This window comes from Argopecten irradians, chromosome 12 (assembly GCF_041381155.1).
Source record: "Argopecten irradians isolate NY chromosome 12, Ai_NY, whole genome shotgun sequence".
Taxonomy (NCBI): Eukaryota; Metazoa; Mollusca; class Bivalvia; order Pectinida; family Pectinidae; genus Argopecten; species Argopecten irradians.
In genome coordinates, this window is record NC_091145.1 from 33,011,482 (window position 1) to 33,037,703 (window position 26,222).

Consider the following 26,222-nt stretch of genomic DNA (forward strand, 5'->3'; position numbering starts at 1 on the left):
TCAACACAAGAATGCGTGATATGTGTGTGTTTGTATAACAAGCTTTCAATTATGCAAAAATTATCATATATTGGCACAATTTTTCAATACAGATGATATATATGTATGTTGACTATTTTTCTCAATGTTTGAATTAGATGCTGTGTCTTTTGAATGTGATATTTCTTTTGAGGAACAAAAGTAATTGACTTTTGAAAATGTTTATACAATTAAAATTAACTTTAACTTTAAGATAGTGTTGATTGTTTTTTTCATCAGTTAATTGCTCTGTCAGTCATGTCTGCTAACTCAAAATAAGTTGTGTACCGGATGTCACTGGGCCGACATACTTGACCAGTATTGTCAGGTTCCAGATTATACAAGTTTAAATACGTAAAATTCAAAGATGCTCTACCGCTGACAAATGGTATTTTTTCACTATTTAAAACAGGAGCAGACGATTTAGTATTTTTCTTCAGTTACTAAAGTTACTTACTTTACACCATTACCACCATTGAAAAGTTTGAGCTTTTAACATTACTTCAGGTTAAAAATATGAAAAATACTTAATTGCATCCCGAAAAAAATCCGTACCACTATATCCTATATGGAATGTTGTACGGGATGTGCATGCACTAAAGACAAAATAAATTATTTTATATTATTTTTTGTGTTAATTAGACTATTATATACACGATTAAACACCAATTATTGTTCAAATGATGAAAATAATTTATGCTCTCTCGGCGGTGGAGCATCTTTAATAGAAAAGTGATTAAAGTGACACACAGTTATGTTGGAATAGACAAGGATCTCGTTAGACAAGTTATACTGAATATCATATTGCCATCCAGAGGTTACTTTTACTGTCATAATTTCCACCTCTAGCCTTTGTCATGTCAAAACTGAAGGTTGTGTCTGCGACAATGAATGAACAGGCAAATTTGGTCATGTGATGTATAATAACGGTACATTGTGGTTGACTTTGAAGTTGGGCGTCGCTCCTGTGGCCTGTGATTGCCTGTACTGCCTTCAGTTTTACAAAGGAATAGTCCAGAGATGGACATAAAAACATTGAAAGTAACCCCTGAAGTATCCATGATGTCTAACAAGATGCTATAGTTAAATCCCGGACGATTTCTTCAATATTTACAGACATTCTTACACACATGTATTTGGAATTCTTAATTTCCATGTATTAGAATTTAACCAAATTTGACTGGCATTGTTCATGTAATTTGACTTAAATAAATGAACAAATGGAGAATTTTGCTACATAAATGTAAACAATCTCATTATTGTCAGACCAAAATGTACACAAAATGTACATGGCTGGTCTTATCTATCCAACAGTAATAATTGGAACATAAACCAAAAACAATTATTTTGGATTTATTAAAAAGTCAAAAGTACATTTACCGACATTTCTTAAAATACAATAGCAAAATAACAACTACATAATTATAACACAATAAAAGATTGTATATGGTTTCTATTATAGCAATGTTTCTTTTTCATAACAGTGGTACGTATTTATTCAATCGTTACTTAAAACATTGTAAATTACCATCGAAGCCTCCGCACAACATCATAATTTATAACTTTAAGTCGCGATATTTTATTTTAATGCTATATGCTGTGCTAGTTTGATAATGCACGAGAGTTGTCTCCATTTAACGAACATGCTATTTACTCTCCTAGAGTTTCGTTTGTTGATTTCCGAAGCAGAGTGTCCATATATAGCTATCCAGACACTTGACATCACATTGAACAACCAATATTTTCACAAATAACATAACCTACTACTTATAATAGAACGCGAAATAAAATCATTTGTATGAATTAAAACGTTATGTATATATAATCAAATCTGTATCACAACAGACACTTGTCCACGTTAATGTACGTGCTGGTGCTGAACGCACAGTATATAAAACAATACACAGATACAGATGGCCAGGGGAATCCTGGACAAACTGAGATCCCATTGTTTGTCTGGAATGCTGAGGTAAACCTGGAGTCCTTGAGGCAGATTCCACGCTTTGTATCAGGGAATACTGTAAACTGAACTCAATACATGTGCTGTAAGTTCTGGATTAGGAAATCTGTCTTCTAAAATCTTCATTTGCAATGGATCCTTTTTGTAAATTGTTATGATATTCACATTCATCCAATGAACGGAATCATAGATTTGTTATAACGGTCTTCGGATCCTCCTCCTAAAATGAAAAATTAATAATTATAAGCTGGCAAATAACATCACACGTGTGTGCGAAGATGGTCTTGTAAAACATATGAGCACACTCACACACACTCGTATGCATGTTATGATGCAATACGAAACATTTACCATGATTTTCCTACAACCAAAAAAGTTTGATATTGGAAGAAAATGACAGATCATTGACGCACTCCTTTTAAACTGACCTGGTCTCCATTTGGTTTGCTGCCGTCACCCGAACCGAAAAGGTCCACTCCCTCTCTCCCTGGCTGTCCAGTATCACCTGTCAATCAACAAATTTCAAAAATGGTTATAAAACGACTGTTATAATGTGATGTACATATAGATATCTGGTTACTACCCTTCAATCTTGGTGCCAAAATAGTCACAGAACTATTTTTATTATAAAAATCTTGTCTTCGATCTGGAGTAAATTCGGGGAAATTACTTTGGCTATTTCGGTTGAATCTAAATCATAAATTTAACCCAACCCCCCGTTAATAAAACCCCCCCCCCCCCGTTAATAAAACACACAACTTTACTCTGTATTAAATTTTAAAAAATTGTTATAATATATTTATTTCTCAGTGCAGTGCATGTGATTGCATCTAATCTTAATTTTATGTGTCGACAGATAAAATGTACTTTCACATGGTGCATCTCGCATATTGTATGCAATGCTGTGAGATATGGAAATGAATACTCTGTCAAGACGCACTCATGCTTATAAGATATTACCTTCCGGCAAAAACTCCGACAATCCCCGACATGGAGGAACATTTACACATTCTCGAACCTCAAAACTTTCCCCTGTGAAAAATAAAGACACTTCTTAACAGTTTTAATAACATGTTATTTATCGCACATACATTAAAATGCATTAAAACCACAGACTATATAATCCGATAACCGGAAATTTGAAATAAAGGTGAATATACACTGAGTAATAAATTGACACCACATCACAAGGACAGTGAATTATGTAAGGATTGGGGACAGAGTTACTTCATCAAAACGTGTGTGGGCTAGACTCCAAAAGGACTTAACATCCATGTAATGAATGTACTTGTTGCGTGTCTGCGGACACGTATTGAAGTCAACATCCACTTTTTTACAATTCTATTACCACACGACAAGTTTTTGATAGATAAAGCATTAGCGAACACTCGTCTCAAAAGGATTGCGTGTATTAAACTAATTCATCAAAACTCAATTGGAATGGTTTACTAGTCATGAGACACGGTGAACTTTGCAACACATGACATTAACTGAATTTTCTTTACAAATTATATTACCTTTCTTCATGGCGCCAAATGAAGTTAATTTGATGTGAGGTAATTGTTCTTAAGTTTAAAAATGTAGAAAATGCTGATTCTTTATTTATATATAAATGCATGGCATTAAACACTAACATTTTAACGATGAAACATAAATAGTTTACCCGTACGATATATGTAGTCAAAATTATCCACGGAATGGTAGATTACAAAATACATGTATACTCACGTGTATGTTCACACTGAATTACGAACTGAACAGTCTTTCCATACCTAACAAATACAGAGATATAAAACTGAAGAAACCACCCATTCTTCATACACACACGCGAGTTATCATAGTTACGTACCTAAGCATCCTTGACCTCCCGTGTTAGGCGCGGGACATTCACATTTCCGCTGTCGCACCTGCATGGAGCTCAATCCTGTGCACGTGGCCGTACAAGCTGACCAACTTAACCAGTCACACCAATTTCCTTGGACTGGAAAATCATCAAGGAATTTGTTAACTAGACCGTGGGTATCATAAGTTTCAGAATGTGTACATCAAAGTTTTAAAACATGTTGCCGTGTAATGAAACGTGCATTCGAATTCGCTAACATGTGCGTGCATGTTCAGTCATTTCCTTTTGTTGCGATGGCGCGCATGCGTTCGCAAGGGCGGTGCCTTTTGACCGTTTCTTTTTACTGTGTAATTTACAAAACATTATCACGTCTGGTATTCGCTTATATTAGCCACACATTTATTAATCCTTCTACACAATATTCTCAATATTAGAATACAACTTCCAATACAGGGTTCCAAAAAACATACGAAGAATTTGATATATTTCTGTGTAAATCAGAATTCAGTACTTACTAGGACAGTTGATAGTGTTGACACACCTTTGTTCCTCATGGTGTCGCCCCACACACGGTCTCCCTCCGTATTTGGGCCGGGGACTTGTACAACTCCGGGATCGGATTTGTATACCTTCCTGACATCGGGCTGCCCTACACCGTCCGAAGTCTGTCCAGGATGACCAGCCACCATTTCCTGTAACGAAACGTCTTCCCAAGTCATTAGCCATAACTAATCTGTTTTGGGTGTGGGTCAATGCCACTTCGCATCGATTAGAGACTAAATGTAAGGAATTTCTTAACTTCACATTCTCCATATGAGGGCATCACCGATTTTAAGGAAGGTCCATTAACTTAGATTTTTCGTTTCCTTAGCTTCTGTAATTAATGCTTTCATGTGGACGAATAAAGAATTCGTAAATAATTCCTTAAAGAGAATATTTGTAAAACTTAGCACTGACTGTTCTGCGCTTGCATTCGTTATGTTTCTGTCGAAACAATGCTATGAAGTTATAAGCAATGCTACCAAAAGACGCTTTTCATTAGGTTGGAATGTGCACGCAGTGTATCCTTTGTTCTAATGACTTAGGTTTTGGTGATGACGACATTCGATGGCAATTGCTTAATTTTGGTAAAATTTTATAAAAATATGATCACATATATTTTACATATATAATCCTTAGAGACGTACTTGGACACGGCCGACCAGCTTCACAACGTAGTGTTTCCTCCGCCCGTCCTTGACACTCGCGTCCCCCGAACAGAGGTCGTGGACTATTGCACTCTCTCCTTCTGGTCCTAAGGCCACTCCCACACGTTACTGGACAGTTGTTCCATGATCCCCATAGCGACCATCCGCCATGTTCTGTAGAAAGAGATTTTTATTACTTTATTTAATAGAAAAGTTTCATATCTTTTGGGTAACATCGGAAACTTTATTTAATAGGGAAGTTTCATATCTTTTGGGTAACATCGGAAACTAAGAAGTACGCGTTAGTGCAACATGCTAATGCATGCTAACTGTTTTCCAACTGCCATATATTACAAAGTGAAACTGTTCCACTCTTTATCAAAGTTGGAACAGGAAACATCAGAAACCGGGAATGTTCTGTTAGTCTTACACATCAAAAATGATGTCTTTCAGCATACTAAAGCAATCAATTTACTAGAATCAAGTACTTCTGTGGTTACTTATCGTTTTATACACTTACGTGGACACTGTCGGTTGGTACACCTCCTAGAATCCCTGCTGGAGCCGGGACATGGTTTTCCTCCGTGCATGGGGTTTGGATTATCGCACTGCCGTGTCCTAGTCATCGTGCCCGTCCCACAAGTTACACTACATAGACTGTAGTGGGACCACGCACCCCAACCACCGTCAACTATCGAAAATAATATGTACAGACATATTAGAACCACGTACCCCAAACATCGTCAACTATCGAAAAGAACATGTACAGACATATTAGAACCACGTACCCAACTATCGAAAATAGTACAAACACCGTCAACTATCGAAAAGAATATGTACAGACATATTAGAACCACGTACCCCAAACACCGTCAACTATCGAAAAGAATATGTACAGACATATTAGAACCACGTACCCCAAACACCGTCAACTATCGAAAAGAATATGTACAGACATATTAGAACCACGTACCCAAAACACCGTCAACTATCGAAAATAATATGTACAGACATATTAGAACCACGTACCACAAAAACCGTCAACTATCGAAAAGAATGTGTACATACATATTAGAACCACGTACCCAAAATACCGTCAACTATCGAAAAGAATGTGTACATACATATTAGAACCACGTACCCAAAACACCGTCAACTATCGAAAAGAATATGTACAGACATATTAGAACCACGTACCACAAAAACCGTCAACTATCGAAAAGAATATGTACATACATATTAGAACCACGTACCCAAAATACCGTCAACTATCGAAAAGAATATGTACATACATATTAGAACCACGTACCCAAAATACCGTCAACTATCGAAAAGAATATGTACAGACATATTAGAACCACGTACCCAAAAAACCGTCAACTATCGAAAAAAAGTGTTTACATACATATTAGAACCACGTACCACAAAAACCGTCAACTGTCGAAAAGAATGTGTACATACATATTAGAACCACGTACCACAAAAACCGTCAACTATCGAAAAGAAAATGTACAGAAATTTTAGAACCACGTACCCAAACCACCGTCAACTATCGAAAAGAAGGATAAGTTTGTCATCAATATAGATCACTGCAAATTCAACAGACACATACAAAATTAAATGATTATATTTTTCAAATAAAGTAGCAGTCAGAAAAAGCTTGCAGTAGTTTCAAATGAGTTTGTTCGAATCATGGTCAAAGAAACTCTATAGATCTATTTTGACGTTGGAAACGGACATGTGTGCCTTCTCAAAGAAACACGTTTTAAAGGTGTCACGTAGTTTACGGACGCAAGGGTCACGCGCAAAATATATCTATTGTTACGTCATAATCAAAATAACCTTTACGTCATAAGATAATATTTGCATTACGGGAATAGTTCGATCACTGTAAACAGTGTTTGTTGCACTTGCGTGATCTAGGAAAACCATCGATCCAAAATGAAGGGTATCGTTATACAAATGCAACATTGGGGCAAACCCAAGATGCCGAGAGGGATAGATCCACAGTCCTTCACAGCATGGGCAGATTATTATAGCCAACTAGATTACACGGACCGTGATAGGACAGTCCCAAGGAATTTTCGATACAAAGCCTTGCGGACATACTTGCATGGAAAATTTGAAGAGGATGAGAACAAAACTAAGATCAAGGAAAACGGTCATGCACTGGATCCGAAAGATTCGTACTGTTCCCACGAAACCAATAGGGATATATTTCACAAACAGAGAAACGATGATCAAGTTCAAAACTTAAACGGAAAATATGCAGTTGATTCAGAGGAAGAGGACAAAGAAATGAAGTTGCGAAGACTACTTGAAAGAAGTCGTTTCCTGGTCGAAAACACAAAAATGGTATTGGAAAAATGTTCGAATAGGGTTGATAATTCAGCAAATGGGACGTTGATGCCAGATAGAAGTGACAAAACTGATTTTCTAATGGCAGCGAAGTGCAAGAGTAAAAGTTCTTGTTATTCCGACTCGGAAGATTCAATCAGTCTCTGTATTGATCAACAAGATAATTTAAAGGGTGACTCCGATACAGAATCGGATAGTTCACATGAAGAAGATTTCATGTCCGTTCTATATAGAATACGGGCGAATGAGAGAGCAAAGAAACTGGAAATAGACAGTCCACCAGAGAACGACGTGCCGCCAGACACAACATTAGAAGCAGTGGTTCCAAAATATATCTGTACAAAACAAGATTTCCAAAAGATGCTCGAGAGACGTCACGGGAGGAGGAACACTACTCGATGCATTGAACCCGAAGAATTTATTCGAGGTGAAAAACTAAAATCACACTTCAACATACGTACACGAAGAAGTTAGAACATTTCCCAATATGGTTCCTTGAAATGTTCTTTACAAGGGAAAAGCTCACGATTAAAATGAAGCCCAAACTCTTTGCGCTGCCAGATCCCAATACACCAGAGTACCAGGAATTGATTTATTCCCACTTAGAAATTGACGTTATTCCTAATATTATCAGGGGATTACGAATTCACAAAACAGAGAAACGATGATCAAGTGTGTTTTTAAACGGAAATTGAAATATACAGTGAAATTCAGAGGAGATGACAAACTCGCGAAATGTTCTTTGCGAAGACTACTTGAAAGAAGTCGTTTCCTGGTCTAAAACACATGAAATGGTATTAATAAAAATGTTCGAATAGGGTTGATAATTCAGCAAATGGGACGTTTTGCCAGAAAGACCACGTCACAAAATGATTGTCTAATGGCAGCGAAGTGAACTTTGAGTAAAATCTTGTTATTCCGACTCGGAAATTTGTCGTCATTTTCTCTGTATTGATCAACAAGATAATTTAAATAAAACACTTAGTGACTATCGATACAGAATCGGATAGTTCTCATGAAGAAGATTTCATGTCCGTTCTTATAGACATGGGATTCGTTACGAATCGAATGAGAGAGCAAAGGAAGATCACTGGAAATAGACAGTCCACCAGAGAACGAGTGCCGCCAGACACAACATTAGAAGCAGTGGTTTCGGTTATATTTATCTGTACAAAACAAGATTTCCAAAAGATGCTCGAGAGACGTACACGGGAGGAGGAACACTACTCGATGCATTGAACCCGAAGAATTTATTCGAGGTGAAAAACTAAAATCACTTCAACATACGTACACGAAGAAGTTAGAACATTTCCCAATATGGTTCCTTGAAATGTTCTTTACAAGGGAAAAGCTCACGATTAAAATGAAACCCAAACTACTTTGCGCTGCCAGATCCCAATACACAGATACCAGGAATTGATTTATTCCCACTTTCTTAATTGACGTTATTCCTAATATTGGTAAAGAAGGCATAGTGCAAAAAGATATTCGCGTGGTAAGTTTTATTACAAGAAAGGCTAGCATGTATATACCACGGGCGACACCAATTAAATCAAGAGAAATGGCAATATCAGACACCCCTGGAGAAGGCTCTAATTATTTCTGGTCACACTTTATAAACGCTCAAGTCACCGAATGTTCACCGGAACGAATACAAATATCAGGAACATTGCCCAGTGGACGACGAATTGCATAACAGTAAAAAATAGCTTTGGTGTTTTTTTTAATGTGTGGTGAAATTGTGGTACATTATTTACATCTACCGTCGGGATTAGATGTCTATTTTATTGTTTCGCGAAGGGTTCTTTTTTGGAAATTTACATATATTTTTTAGCTGATGATATTGTCTGTTTTTTACACTTTGACAACGTGTAATAAAAATGTTGGTTATTGGTGACACTTTTAATTTTTCAGAGTGACACAAAGCACAACAAATTGATAAATGTTGATGATGATGTGATGCATGATGATTGGAAGTAAATATTCAGATTGTCGTAGGTTTACTATAAAGTCTTCGAAAAGATGCAAAACTCAACATTAGAACTATCATAATTTGAGTATCGTGACTACCCACCGTTCTAACCAGTACACATTCAACCTCTTGGACATGGATCTTCGTTACTTTCCTGTTAGCTCTCCGTGTCCCGGGGACTGTCCCGGCCCCCGTGGGTGGTGTGGGGGATAGTTACACGTTCTCTCTCTTGGTTCCTTGTCCACCATCACAGGAAGCAGATGAACGGTCCAGCCGTAACTTGGGACCCAGTTTTACGTCAATGAAATTACAGAGTTCTCACAATTTCAAATACATTTACGGGTGTAGTTGTGTTGTCTACACTTTATACTTACGTGTAGTGACGGGTGTAGTTGTGTCTATTGTATACACTTTATACTTACGTGTAAGAAGTGACGGGTGTAGTTGTGGTCTACACTTTATACATTACGTGTAGCCTGACGGATGTAGTATGTGTTTTACATTATACGTACGTGTAGTGACGGGTGTAGTTTGTGGTCTAGACACTTTATACTTTCGAGTAGTGCGACGGGTGTAGTTGTGTTTTACACTTATACTTGGGTGTAGTGAGGGGTTGTTGTAGTTTTCTACACTTTATACTTACGTGTAGTGAATATCGGGTTGTAGTTGAGGTTTCATACACTTTATACTTATACAGTACGTGTAGTGACGGGTGTCAGTTGTGTATTTTACAACTTTTAATACTTACGTGTAGTGACGGGTGTAGTCGGTGTGGTAACACGGTTATATACTTCACGTGTATGACGGTGTAGTTGTGTCTACACTTGGTCGACACTTTAATACATACGTGTAGTGACGGGTGGGTAGTTGTGGTCTACACTTTATACTTACGTGTAGTGACGGGTGTAGTTGTGGTCTACACTTTATACTTACGTGTAGTGACGGGTGTAGTTGGTTTTGTAGACTTACGTGTGTGACGGGTGTGTAGTTGTGGTCTACACTTTATACTTACGTGTAGTGACGGGTGTAGTTTGTACACTTTATACTTACGTGTTATGTGGTCTACACTTTATACTTACGTGTAGTGACGGGTGTAGTTGTGGTCTACACTTTATACTTACGTGTAGTGACGGGTGTAGTTGTGGTCTACACTTTATACTTACGGGTAGTGACGGGTGTAGTTGTGGTCTACACTTTTATACTTACGTGTAGTGACGGGTGTAGTTGTGGTCTACACTTTATACTTACGTGTAGTGACGGGTGTAGTTGTGGTCTACACTTTATACTTACGTGTAGTGACGGGTGTAGTTGTGGTCTACACTTTATACTTACGTGTAGTGACGGGTGTAGTTGTGGTCTACACTTTATACTTACGTGTAGTGACGGGTGTAGTTGTGGTCTACACTTTATACTTACGTGTAGTGACGGGTGTAGTTGTGGTCTACACTTTATACTTACGTGTAGTGACGGATGTAGTTGTGGTCTACACTTTATACTTACGTGTAGTGACGGGTGTAGTTGTGGTCTACACTTTATACTTACGTGTAGTGACGGGTGTAGTTGTGGTCTACACTTTATACTTACGTGTAGTGACGGGTGTAGTTGTGGTTACACTTTATACTTACGTGTAGTGACGGGTGTAGTTGTGGTCTACACTTTAGACTTACGTGTAGTGACGGGTGTAGTTGTGGTCTACACTTTATACTTACGTGTAGTGTGACGGTGTAGTTTGTGGTCTACACTTTATACTTACGTGTAGTGACGGGTGTAGTTGTGGTCTACACTTTATACTTACGTGTAGTGACGGGTGTAGTTGTGGTCTACACTTTATACTTACGTGTAGTGACGGGTGTAGTTGTGGTCTACACTTTATACTTACGTGTAGTGACGGGTGTAGTTGTGGTCTACACTTTATACTTACGTGTAGTGACGGGTGTAGTTGTGGTCTACACTTTATACTTACGTGTAGTGACGGGTGTAGTTGTGTCTACACTTTATACTTACGTGTAGTGACGGGTGTAGTTGTGGTCTACACTTTATACTTAGTGTAGTGACGGGTGTAGTTGTGGTCTACACTTTATACTTACTTGACGGGTGTAGTTGGGTCTACACTTTATACTTACGTGTAGTGACGGGTGTAGTTGTGGTCTACACTTTATACTTACGTGTAGTGACGGGTGTAGTTGTGGTCTACACTTTTATACTTACGTGTAGTGACGGGTGTAGTTGTGGTCTACACTTTATACTTACGTGTAGTGACGGGTGTAGTTGTGGTCTACACTTTATACTTACGTGTAGTGACGGGTGTAGTTGTGGTCTACACTTTATACTTACGTGTAGTGACGGGTGTAGTTGTGGTCTACACTTTATACTTACGTGTAGTGACGGGTGTAGTTGTGGTCTACACTTTATACTTACGTGTAGTGACGGGTGTAGTTGTGGTCTACACTTTATACTTACGTGTAGTGACGGGGTGTAGTTGTGGTCTACACTTTATACTTACGTGTAGTGACGGGTGTAGTTGTGGTCTACACTTTATACTTACGTGTAGTGACGGGTGTAGTTGACGGGAGTTGTGGTCTACACTTTATACTTACGTGTAGTGACGGGTGTAGTTGTGGTCTACACTTTATACTTACGTGTAGTGACGGGTGTAGTTGTGGTCTACACTTTATACTTACGTGTAGTGACGGATGTAGTTGTGGTCTACACTTTATACTTACGTGTAGTGACGGGTGTAGTTGTGGTCTACACTTTATACTTACGTGTAGTGACGGGTGTAGTTGTGGTCTACACTTTATACTTACGTGTAGTGACGGGTGTAGTTGTGGTCTACACTTTATACTTACGTGTAGTGACGGGTAGTTGTTGTGGTCTACACTTTATACTTACGTGTAGTGACGGGTGTAGTTGTGGTCTACACTTTATACTTACGTGTAGTGACGGGTGTAGTTGTGGTCTACACTTTATACTTACGTGTAGTGACGGGTGTAGTTGTGGTCTACACTTTATACTTACGTGTAGTGACGGGTGTAGTTGTGGTCTACACTTTATACTTACGTGTAGTGACGGGTGTAGTTGTGGTCTACACTTTTATACTTACGTGTAGTGACGGGTGTAGTTGTGGTCTACACTTTATACTTACGTGTAGTGACGGGTGTAGTTGTGGTCTACACTTTATACTTACGTGTAGTGACGGGTGTAGTTGTGGTCTACACTTTATACTTACGTGTAGTGACGGGTGTAGTTGTGGTCTACACTTTATACTTACGTGTAGTGACGGGTGTAGTTGTGGTCTACACTTTATACTTACGTGTATGTGACGGGTGTAGTTGTGGTCTACACTTTATACTTACGTGTAGTGACGGGTGTAGTTGTGGTCTACACTTTATACTTACGTGTAGTGACGGGTGTAGTTGTGGTCTACACTTTATACTTACGTGTAGTGACGGGTGTAGTTTGTGGTCTACACTTTATACTTACGTGTAGTGACGGGTGTAGTTGTGGTCAGTAGGAGAGTACACGGCGAACATTTGTATTTGTTCTTTCCTATCTTTTTCTGGAAAACAAAAAAGGGCTTCGATAAAGAACATCTTCTTAATATATTATACCTTTAAATATCCACTATTGATATGGAATTTGCGGACCGCGCTCTTTTTACATTATAAAGACTTCATTTTCCATCTCATTTTCCATCTCATTTTGAATGTATAGCGACTTTATGTAACGACTTACTAATCTCGTTGCAAACCCCTGTCCCCTTTTTGCGCAGCATTTTTCTGGCGATCCATACTTCCGCTTGTTTTTCATTGGTCCTTTACAGTACTCCTTCCGCCTGCCTTTCCGGTGTTTTCGGAAACACTGGAAGCTTCCTAAAAAGGAACAGTCATTATTAAAATCTAGCTAGCTATATGTTAACAATATTGTGTTTTGCAACGAACCTAAATTAAAAAATGCATAGCTTCGACCAAGGCGAATCAAAATATAGAATGCAATACCACCTTTTTAGCTTTTTAGATATACTGAGCTAGATTCCAACATGTGTCCTTATTACATAATTAAATGCTTAAGTAAGAAAAATACATTGCGAAACATATTCGTATCATTAAGTTGCGTAATAGCAATGTACCTACACAAACCCCTGACTCTTTGCCTATAAATCCATTTGCACATAAATTGCGCTGAATCCTTTGCTTCATTAACTATTATGTGTTCGACACCTTTCATCTGATGTTAAGTTTACAAATTCTGCAGTTATTGTGACCACAAGGTAAGCTTATTCCGGACATGGTCTTATATTTAGAAAACCACAACCTGGCTCTAAATTACAGTGGAGCCAGGAGGAACTCTACACGGACGTTGAACATCGATATGAACTCAACACCCATGACATTATTCAGTTATTAGATCGACCTCCTACATTATCATACCTTTCCATCAAGTCGTTTGGTGACATTGTCAGGCGAGAACATTGGTATATACCTGGCTTTTGTAGTATAAACTCGACACCTTCTGTGCTGTCCACAAAAGTAGGTTTATCGTTTTAGGTTGTGGTTTGGTGACGATTTTGTTGATAATTTGAAATGGGGAAGTTTCGAAATTTCATTCTCCTACCTCGGTTTTTGTTTCTTTTATTTTTGATTAATTCGATGGACTCCGAGCGATAGTATAGGATCTATGTTTTACGTTTACTTTTGTTCTAATGATAATTTGTGGTCATAGAAGGACGATTTTAAACAATATTTTGTAATGGAGAAATCTGGAGTACCGATAATAAACCCACCGACTAGTTAATTATGTGTCTTAGACTCGCGAGGTCTGTGTGTGCCAGGTTTTTTTCTGTCTGGATTGGAAAAGGATCATTTTACTTCAAATTGGGAATAAAATTGGTGAAAGGAATAGCCTGGAAAAATGGGAATTTTACTATTTGAAATAATTTCCATTGGGAACGGGGCCAATTATCGACCCCAAAAACCCCTGTGTGTTCGGAAGTGGTGGTTGGAGAGGGGGCTAGAAAAGGTAAAAAGAAAAATTATAGACATAATACGACCACCGCGACGCAACCCCTGGAATATGTTTATCGTTGTATGTTTTCATGATTCATGTGTATAAGAGGGCTAATGCGTATCAAACGTTTGTTTGTCGGCATATTACCAAATTCAAATCATCAATTAATGTATTTTTCGCCAAATTCTTTTGTGTCGGGCCCTCTCATTTTTCACTGTCAAACCTCCAAGTGCCAAACCTTCTTTGTATTTTATATCACAATAACTAACCATAATCATATCATTTTACTGATAGGGTCTGTAGGTACATAAACTGTATATGAATCATATTTACACTTCCTTTGTGGTTGAAGAACTGTTAAATATCTCTCTTTATCTATGAAAGAAAATAGACCAATATCACTGTGGTATTTTGACAGTGATTCTAGGTGAAGAATAAGACCCACTCCTTACGTGATATTAAAACAGCTTTAGTGCAGCTAAACTAAAACATTCCCATCCAGAATAAAACCCTCAAGACTATATTTATGTAGCATATATATACTAAAACCATCCATTTCCCGACTAAAACAATTTCACTCCCGTCTAAAATAATTCCCTCCTGACTAAAACCATCCCTTTTCCGACTAAAATTATCCCTCTCCCGACTAAAACCGTTTCCCTCCTGACTTAAAACAGCCTTCTCCCGACTAAGATAATTCCCCTCCCGACTAAAACCATTCCATTCCCGACTTAAATAAGCTCTCTCCCGACTAAAGCCTTTCCACTTCCAGCTATAAAGAGTTGTATTACGTAATTACGTATTTGTTCTAATGATTTAACTTATGACCTTTGACAAACTAGATTTGCCATGTTTACATTGGCCACTGTTAATAACTTATTGAAGTTTTCAAATGACACAATGGCATGTTTAAGGCCTTCATATTGCTACAGTTGTAGACCCGACGACATTGTACATGACCTTTTGTCAATTTTTTCGAGAAGCTTAAAAGGGGGTCCGAGGAAGTCTCCCTTGGGAAAAAATGAAAATCTATATATCAAATGGTGCAATTTTGTAGCTTTTAGCAGTTTTTGCGTGATCTATCATTATGCAATATAGTTAACACCTAGTGAGTCGCGTTGATACATCTGTATATTAATATAGTAACGTGACGTCATAGGAATTATAGACGGTCACTATTACACGTAGCACTCATTCTAAAACGAGTTTAACAGAAACTGATAAAGTTTGCATACAACCCAAAGTTTCTCGACTTTTATTGAGTTTGATAGGTTATTCAGATTGAGGCAGTTCCGAATCGAGATGAGTGGGCAAATACGCGCATCTGGTTTTATTTGACTGATAATGGCCCGTGATTTGAGTGGTAGTGTATTATGTATGACTTGATGTCGGACACAGATAATTTGATTACCAGGATTGGGTTTTATTATCCGAAAACAAATTATACAATTTGTTAGCGTGGATGGAACTCCCTTGTGCATCAAACCAATCCACTCTTTTCGTGTATTCTAACGCTTTCCCAATCATATAAATGATAACTGTTACAATAGACTATTGTATGTCCATGATAAAGACTGCCTCGTCATGGAGAAATCTCCCCGTGATGGTAAAAGATGTCTGGCATCATTTTATCCGAAACAAACTATACGATGTGAAAACAAATATCTGATTGTGCTGAAAATTGTTGTCATGGTAAACATAAAACAATGCTTGTCGAACAGTTTTATTCAGAATAAGAGTTTTAGTAGGCTGATGTGCTTACATGGCAGCTATGCGCCTGGTTTCGGGTTCGATTCCCGCATGGATCAGTTACCAGGTACTAACCGAGTGACTTTCCTCTTAATCTGGCAATCCTTAAATGACCAACCAACCCAAAACTTTGACCAATAAAAAAGAGCTACTAAAAGCTTATTCTGAATAAAACTGTTCGACAAGCATTGTTTTATGTTTACCATGACAACATTTTCAGTAAAGAGTCGACAATCAGATATTTGTTTCACAAATTGCGTCGTATAGTTTGTTTCGGATAAAATGATGCCAGACATCTTTTACCATCACGGGGAGATTTCTCCATGACGAGGCAGTCTTTATCATGGACATACAATAGTCTATTGTAACAGCTTATCATTTATATGATTGGGAAAGCGTTAGAATACACGAAAAGAGTGGATTGGTTTGATGCACAAGGGAGTTCCATCCACGCTAACAAATTGTATAATTTGTTCGGATAATAAAACCCAATCCTGGTAATCAAATTATCTGTCCGACATCAAGTCATACATAATACACTACCACTCAAATCACGGGCCATTATCAGTCAAATAAAACCAGATGCGCGTATTTGCCCACTCATCTCGATTCGGAACTGCCTCAATCTGAATAACCTATCAAACTCAATACTTTAGTTTACTTTTTGTATTCAATCTGTATGTTCCAGGCAATTGGAATATAAACACTATATAGTTTACGCTTTGGGGATTTATCTTAGTTTTGTGGAAATGTTTAAAAATCCATAAGAGCGTAATCAACGAAACGTTTTTGTAAACCATTTCCCATGATTTGACGCGGTTTTACAGAGAGACCAGTGCCAACTCTATACCAACATAAACACTATCTCCAAATGACATAATGTTAGATGTAGCGAATCAATAACTACTTATTTCAGAATGAATGTTCTTTGAAATGGTTACTAAACGACACTTTCGGCAATATTGACATCTAATTGGACAAGACCTATGTCAGACATCCACTGTTCGATCGGTTATTAATATAAATAGACTCTAAAAGATATCGTAATGATGCTTACATTCCTATTACACGAAACTCTATCACGTTTGCTTGTTTGGCATCGAACAACTTTATGATGCTTCAATATTGCATTAGTTCTGGTAATTACCGCCATGATGTGTACTTTGGACGACGAGACAATTTCGAGCAGACGACAGACGGACCAATCACGGTGATCAATTTGGCTCGCATACATAGAAACATCCGATAATCACATCGATTATAAGGTCGTTGTCATGTTGTAAGCATGTAATGTAAAATTCAATAATTCCAGTCGAAGCTGGTGTTGTGGTGTAACATTTGCCACTGTCGCGAATCAACAGGATTATGTGCATGCGGGGTTTTCATGGTGGCGATTTTGTTTGTTTTTGCAGAAGACCTTTCACGCGCTTCTGGAAATCGATAGATCATTCAATTTGACTAGTTCGATAATTGTTATAAACGGCAGCATTTGTTAAATATACTATTAGAGATTTGTAGCGACAATGTGTTGTCTCACAGGGACTTGGCAGGGATTTCTAACCAACAGTAGTTATATATAGTCATGTCCCTGTGTGTTATATAACAATGGCCATATTCTTACACTTGTATGTCGATGTGACGTAATAGGTCATAATGTAAGAGGTAGATCACTCTGAATCACAAGCTTTCACAAGACTAGGTCGCAACATATTCTTTACAAAATTATTTACCTATCTGCACGCAACTCATCGATTGCAGATCATCGTCATGTTACAAGCAGTTCTATGTGCATGCAGCATTCAATTGCGATCTCGTTTTGTCATTACAGAAGACCTATCACGCGCTTTAAGAAATAACGAGAGATCGACATGGAATTCGGTTTGGCTAATTCAATTGATATTATACACGAAAGCGTTTGTAAACATATTCTTTGCTCAATTCAATAGAGATTTGCCCTGACATAGTTGCCGACATACAGACGTAATGACGAACAGGCAGAGTTTGCCAGTGTGATGGCGTGATATGCTGCGCTAAGGAACTATTTTCCAGAAAGTTTATTCATCATGTCGTTCTGAACTTTTCACAGAAATATAGTACAATGTACTTATTGTCCTTTCTGCGAATGTCTCATTTGCTTTCTTTTCTGGAACCAGTTTCACGAATATTTCTTAACTTAAAATTTTCCATAGGAAAGCATTACATATTTTAAGGAATGTTCCTTACTTAAGACTTTTTTCCAAACTTCTATATTGCTTTCATGTGAGGAAAGTTAAGTTAAAGGCCCACTACCTTCCCGGAACAAAATTTTCAGGTTTCTTAAAACCATTAATAACCTAATAAAATACATATCGATGTCCTAAGATGAGATGACAACATTAAACAAATACAAGGTTTCCTGTGTGATATATGATAACTGTGGAGATTCATTTCGCTGTTTTGCCGCTGGCGCAGTAATATTCAACTACCGCGCGGTATTTAGGACGACGGCGGGAAACATATGATGACCCGCGTTATGAAAATTAACATTTTATTTATTTTAATTAATATTTTCAGAAGATGATGGTGAGTGTAGTATTAAGCTATTAACTTTTGCGACTCTACAGAATTATCGATCTCGTTTACATTCCCATTTTAAAAATTAAAAGCCTTTTCGGAATGGAAGTGGGCCTTCAATGAACTGGGTCCATATCGTATCAGAAGACATAATCCAGAAGTTATCTAAGCTTATCTAGTATGTACTCAAATGACTAGCCCCTCTATAAAGCATTCAACACCTACCCGCCACCAAATATCTCTGTTAACCCTGGGATAAACTGTCTCGTTTAATAGATCATCTTTATTCCCGTGTGTGGTTTGATGTCATACAGGCGGATGGGGGTAGGTATGGTATGAAATAAACCACACATCCTTATATATTATGTGTGTATGCATAAAACGGCATTTTGTTTTTAATGTTCTCTGTTATATTGACACCTTTTGAGATATATTTCCATATATCACTTTTTCGGCAAATCACAATTTTGTGTCTCATTGCAGTTTCATTGGCTTACATAATAATGAATAAGCTGTCTAAAAATCAGCATCACGTTGACAAGGAACGCCATACAAAAAGATCGAAATATAGAAAAGGTTAATATGTATACCTAGACTGGCCACCAGACCCTAAGTTGCTGATAAGACTTTCTCAGCAGAGTTCTTTACTAGATTTTCTCCCCCTAGTTTAAAACTTAAATCTAGAATCAGGCATGTAGTAGAGACAAAAATAATCAAGCCATTTTTTAGTGATATGTTTAATATTCTAGAGACTGGTAGCCAGTCTAATGTATACCATATAGACTGAACTTTCTTCTGCGTGTAAGTTACTGACTTTTCATTACAAATAGATTGCAAACTCACGTTCTTGTTACAGTGTGAATATTTAAGTTAGTGTTTATTGTTTGGGGGACATAAAAACTACCCGACACGAGTCGCTATGTCAGTAACACACTACCGATCACCTCTAAGGACTATATACTTTTATAGTGTTATTTTATCTGATATACAGTCTGTTTTCATTGTAACCCAGATAGTGATGATATATACTGATACTGTAACACATAGCATTAACTCCGTATATAATGGCCGTCAAACAGTGTGTCGAGGGTAATACACTGTGGTGGTGGTGGTAGTGATGATGATTGATGAGAGGGACGAGGATGATGTAGAGGAGAATGATGTTTTGTGTCCTCGTCTCCACTGTGTTCTATTTAACAGTAGGCGTTTTTTGTATTGTTTTCAACATTCAAATGTCTTCGTAATTGTTAATTTCCCATACCGTAGTGCCAATTTTTATCCATGCAGTGATGGCGTTTGTTTCCACAGATGAGAAACAGACCGGTCTGTTCTGACGTATGTTATAGTCTGATTTGTGTCATATCCGTTTTATAAGTTAGTCACCAGCTACTGTAACTGTTTGGGGAATCGTGCATATACCTCAAAGTATTTGTCATTTGGGTGACTTTATTCAAGTCAGAGATCGATTTCTGATGGACAAATAAAAACAGAAAGTTACATGTCATCTATGTACTTTCACATTGGCATCCTCGATATTACGACAGTAATAGTAACTTCTACAGTATCAAGGATGTCACATTGGTAGGGATATTCCATCTCAAAATGACTATAGGGCGATAAATTCTGGAAACGTCCTCATCACACAATCATACATCAGCTCCCATTTTAAATTCTGAAAATTATAACACACATACCATATAAAATCACAATATAGTCACTTACCTTCAACGAGTATAAATTCCATAATTATGACAATTAAGATCACAGAAATCACGTGGAAGTTTGTAAGCTGCATGGTTGATATGTATTGTGGACGGGATTATATATAGCGGCTAGCCACTGTAGAGTATAAAATCTGTTCACCACAAACACTGTTAACCGTTAACGAGATGTCGACTGACCGGCGGCTAATACAAGTAAAATGAATCCCCATTAACAGGACTGCGATAATTTGTAATAAACAGAACGCCTCCACACGTTCACACCCGCGCTCACGGCTTCGGTTATACCGGGGGTGGAGTTTAGTCACAGGCAAGTTTCTGTTGTCAAAGATCGGTCATCCGGTTCATATATACATGTCAGTGTTGTGTTTATCTCGTATCCTCTCAGATTCTTAATGTATATTAACCAGTCTATTTCACATTAATCGATTTCTTCCGGTTGCAACGTAGATTTCAATAATCAAACTTCATAGTACATTTAAATCAATTTCTTCCAGTTTTAATAGACACGGATGATGTATATTTCATTAATCAAATTTCATTTCTATTTCACATTTAATATTTTTTCCAGCTGCAACAGATACGGGTAATGTAGATTTCAATGATTAAGTATCATTTTTGACCATTTCCAATTTTCTGTCGATTTGATTTGCTCATGAAATCTGCTGATAATCTTGTATACATCCCTGCAGAAGACTCCGTGTAAGTTGAATAATATCGGTCCGTGCGGTTTTACAAAAATCGATTCCCGCTGAGTAGCACTATATTGATACGATAATTTTCTATGACTATAAAGTCCATACGCTCTCTGTATGAATGTGGTTATGACTCCTGAGAGCACAACCTGTTTTATGTAATCAACAATATCGCCCCAGTAAATACATATCAATTAGGATATGGTGTTAAACTGACCACAAAGGAAGGATAACGCTGACCACAGCGGAGACATAAACCTTGATCAGGTCGTAAACAGCTGGTGCTGTATCCGAGGTGACTCATGAAAAAGTCATAAAACCATCAACAATTAACTGTTACGGGACGGTCAAGAATATCCATGGAAGTTCACACTAAATATTGGATAATGAATGGAATCAAGGACTTATAATAGGAAAACACGAATAGTTGTCGTAGACAAATATAAATTATTTAAATCGTTCGTCTTTACCAAACACAACTCCATTCGTGTTTTGAACAAGTCTATGTTGCTCTAACATTGCATTAAACATCCCTCCACAGTATCAAGGCAGGTGAAGCAAAGAAAATTAAGATTCTCAATCTTCAATACAACTATCGAGATTAAGTTATTCTTACAATCTACAATATAATTAATATAATTAAGATATCAATATGCAACGTCTAATCATTTGTAGAGGATCTTACATGAGTGTTTATTTCATATACATATATTTACATTCAGAGTATTTCGTCACTATATGAATCAACCAACTGACGAAAACAAACATTTGCCTATGAAAACACTATGAATACACTATGAATACAACGATTCTCGTGCATCGGTCAGCTGATTTCAAACAATGCGCCAGTTTCATATCAATAAAATATAGCCCCCACGATATTTTAATGTATAATATCTAATGTGTTGTTTCTTGATATAGAATCAACTAAGGTTTACTGTAATAAGTCAATCAATCTTATTTTAACTATAATTATTGTTATTTGCTAAAAAGGTAGACCGGAAGCTCAATAGCTGTTCATTATTGAAGACTGGGAACCTGAATTCCTTTGCTTCACCTGCCTTGATACTGTGGAGAGATGTACAGTGCAGTTTCAGAGCCACATACACTTGATCAAAACACGAATGGAGTTGTCATTTATTGGACTTCTACTGCCTTTCCGGCGTGTTACGTTTTGGGAGACTTTGGTATATTCGCGTTGTGCATCTTGTGAAAGCGAAACTCGCCCAACCAACCAACCAAACTACGCCAAACTAAAATTATACAGAAGTTAACTGTGTTTATTTATTTACAAAAAATCATGGAATTAAATATTCCAGGTGTATCAAAATGCTGATATAGTATATGTATATCTCCATTGTAGGATGCTAAGTTGGGGGAGGGGGGATCTTGGTAAACTGAAACAAAATACTTTCACATTGATCAGTAAGAACAACCTTAGGTTGCTAAAACCCAACATTACAATATACATACTGGGAATGGCATTGAAAGCCATTTGTGTAAGTTATAATACTGGTGTAATACATGCGATAGGGTGATCGGTTGCAGTGGTTAAGGCGCTCCGCCTCGTCTTCCACCTAGCCGGCCGGGGTTCGATCCCCGTCACGGATGTGCCAACGTTAGATTTTTACGGCCACTCTGGTTTCCTCCCACTATAAGACACCCTCGCGCGCTTACATCTGGGCTATCGAAAGTGATTTGCAAAAGTTATATAACTTGTTTCGCAGTCGATAAAATAAAGTTTATTTTATCACATGCGATTCACTCTCATACCTATGGGTGTAGTATTTATTTATGAGTATTACATCATTATGGCGACACTCCCGTGGTGTCACTTTTCTCGGTAAAAAGCGCCTCGTTTCTAGTAAATAAAACCGGTTTTACTTTGGAGCAAGACCAAAAAAAAAGAGATTTACATAAAAAAAATCCATGCAATTTGCACGCGTTCGCTGAAGTAGATTTAAAAATAGCGCGGCATTTCGATTGCGAAATTGTAATGCTCAAGTCGAGATACTCTTTTAGGCCAAAAATAAATTGTATGCATGTTTCGGGTTACATGACTGAAAAAAAATATGGTAGGTCGGTCGGGATTTTTTTTATTTGGTTTTTTATTTTTTAGGGGGAGCTCAGTTGCTTTATTACTACATTATGAAGTAATTTGTCTTCCAGGCTTTAGGCTGACTAGAAGTCTTTTATCTCTTATTGCTGCAATTTAACTTTATCTTGATATACTTCAAGCAAGTGTGAAAATTTCAGCTGAAAACTTCACACACTACATTTTTGTTTTGAAAAAAAAGTGTCATAAACTAGCTAGGGTCGGCACTAGGGTAGATAGGGGTACCTGAAACATACATGTATATATTTTTTGCCTTATATGTGGCTAGTGATATTGTACTCTTGGTAAACCCTCGGCAAGCCAGGAGTTTTACTACATTTTGTCAAACCCTTGAAGAATATTCTGTCCTTTATATCCACTCATGAAAGAGTCTTATAATATATATCAATTATACTATGCATAAGTAAAAGTAATCCATACATCCATTATAACGTTGTCACTTGTCAGTTTATTGTGATAGAATGGGCTTGTATGGTGTCTTCAGCGGGGTGACACCCTTATATCCCTACGGCCCAATAGTCCGAAGGCCCGTTAGTCCGAAGGTCCAATAGTCCTAAGGCCCAATATTCCGAAGGCCCAATAGTCCGAAGGCCCGTTAGTCCGAAAATCAGTAAATATTACAAGTTATGCTGTTGTTATAATTCACGGTTACTTTCATAGTTTGGTATGTTTTCGATAAGAAAATGTCTCACATTGTATAAAAATATCTCATAAAAGAACAGATATTTTCTAATAGTTGTCATTCAATGCAGCGAAAAAGTTTCCCAACAACAATCATTATTCGTAATCACTTATTTGATCTCTGAGTATCAAATCAATTAAATCCATTGTGAAAAAAAAAACACACCAACAAAAAATTTTTTTTTATTAAAATATATAAGAAATGCAAAAAAGATATAACATTATTGTTATACCCTCATCTAGGTTTACAAAACCATCACCAGTGTGGTGCGTCTATTATAATGGGCATATGCTCTATTATTTTTTCGAACTCGAAACCGCTGACGATTTCGCCTTCTGACCATCGAACATCGTCTCAAAAAATAATTATTACACAGCACAACACCTACTGATGTAGAGTAACAAATGTTAACCTATATTTTGCCTGTGTTTCTGTTTTATATCATGTCCAGAACGGTTTGTGTCTTTGAAAATGAGAACATTCATTATTTATTTCCTATGCATAGCATAGGCAAAATGTTAGATGGTTACTACATGTGTCACATATTTCTTTCACTGGTTCTTAATGATAACCATTATCATTTGTACGTACACTTTCTCGCCTCACTGCTCCATCCACTGAAGAGACTCAGCATGTCTGGTAGCTGGTAGTCCAAATTATCAGAATAATCGAGATAATCAGTATCAAATTCGTCGAAAGCCATAGCGTTGTCTTCAATGTCGATGAGAGCTGATGTGACAGTACATTACCAATGTTGTTCTAGCCTGTCATCTTTCATAACCCATCCTTGGCCAGTTCATATCAGGAAACAATAGGTTCAGAGATGTGGGATCTCCCTCAGATTCTAACATATCGTATATACTGTTCCAGACTTCTTCGGCATAATGGAAACTACACCAGATCCACATTATTCGAATGGTGGAATTGGTTCTCCTTAGCACATAGCTCCATAATTTGTATGAAGTACCATTCATTAATCTAGTGGACCCTCGTGCGCCCATAAATGGCACAGGTGATATTATCGAGGTCATTTATGAGGCCATTAATGTTAAATGTTTTTCATTGGTCTGACTTTTCCCACTCCCTTGAAGTGTGCTGGTTGTGTCACATCTCGGTGTATGCGTAAAGAGACCATTGAAGACTCTCCAGAAATAAAATTTTCTACAGTGCTTTTCAGACTTGGCAAATAGTGGAACTTCACTGCAGACCTCATTTATGACCTCAAAAGAATCCACCTGTGCCATCTATGGTCACTGAAGGTTCACAAGAATGAGGAATTGTGCTTCATACGAAATAGGAAGGAAACCAGCTCAAACCTTCGCAGAATGTGGATCTGATAGTCTGGAACATCATATACGATATTTGAATCACTAGGTTGGAAACAGGAAGAGCTCCTACATCCCTGACACTGATGTTTCTTATGTTAACTCTGGCCATGGACGGTTGACAAGCTACAACCACGATGGCAACCGGGTAATGTAATGTCACATCAGCTCATCGCTATCGAAAGACAAAGAACTAGTGAAAGAAATATGTGACACTGTTTATGTAACCATATGACATTTCCTGACGTTTACCGTTTAATACACAGGAAATAACACTGGTTTGTGCTCATTCTAAAAGGCACAAAAACGTTTCGGAAAGTGTCATGGTATTTGCGGTATGACAGAATTACTTCAGTTTTAATTTGATACCATATAGCTATTAGTTGGCATTTTGCTGTAATAATTCAGTTTGAGACGCTACTAGTGTACAACATTTCGAACATGAAAGTTGAATTATTTGAAGAGTCCCACTTAGATATTCAGCCAACCCAAAATTCTTTGTTAAGATTTAAATTTTCACTGTTATATTCAGGAAATTCTAAGACACCAGGAAACTGTAGTCTCGACGGTTTGGGAACAAAAACACTATCATATGACCTGTATACGCAAACGGTGATGCTTTGTAAACCAAATGATGGTATAACAATAATTGTCTTTTGCATTTCTATATATTTTGTGTTGTTGGTTTTTACTGATTGACAAGAGATCAAATAACTGATTACGATCAATAATAATTGTTGGGAAATATTTTTGCTGCATGAAGACAAATATGAAAAAATTTTTGCTGAAAAAATTATCATTTTTGAAACTTAAAATCTTATTTTTTCATTTCCTACGTAACAAATCGCTACATATATTGGATGATTTGGTCCTGATATGTATTTGTTTGTTCTATTGTGGGTCATTTTGATACCTCATTTGTCTACTTCAGTTGAAAAATGTCAATGTTATGAATATTTTTCATTTGTTAGTGAAATTCGTGATGCGGCCATCTTGATGACGTCATAACCGGAACTTATACAATGTTAACATTGTT

At 37.3% G+C, this 26,222-nt stretch overlaps 1 protein-coding gene across 1 annotated transcript; it reads right to left on the minus strand.

Annotated features, from left to right (window-relative positions):
• Positions 1 to 1,355: 1,355 nt before the first annotated feature.
• Positions 1,356 to 21,053, minus strand: LOC138305070 (properdin-like). Its single transcript, XM_069245472.1, has 10 exons — positions 20,370 to 21,053; positions 13,074 to 13,210; positions 12,822 to 12,897; positions 5,529 to 5,753; positions 5,009 to 5,182; positions 4,337 to 4,513; positions 3,828 to 3,959; positions 2,939 to 3,010; positions 2,407 to 2,483; positions 1,356 to 2,198 (listed from the first exon to the last, which is right to left on the minus strand). The coding sequence occupies exons 1-10, from the start codon at positions 20,440 to 20,442 to the stop codon at positions 2,163 to 2,165; spliced, it is 1,179 nt and encodes a 392-aa protein (XP_069101573.1). The 5' UTR covers positions 20,443 to 21,053; the 3' UTR covers positions 1,356 to 2,162.
• Positions 21,054 to 26,222: the final 5,169 nt, after the last annotated feature.

Coding starts and splice junctions, on each gene's coding strand:
- LOC138305070 (XM_069245472.1), bottom strand. CDS start 20,442: ATGCAGCTTACAAACTTCCACGTGATTTCTGTGATCTTAATTGTCATA. Junction 4,514..5,008: donor AGCTGGTCGGCCGTGTCCAA/GTACGTCTCTAA, acceptor GTTTCGTTACAG/GAAATGGTGGCTGGTCATCC. Junction 2,484..2,938: donor GTCGGAGTTTTTGCCGGAAG/GTAATATCTTAT, acceptor GTTGATTGACAG/GTGATACTGGACAGCCAGGG.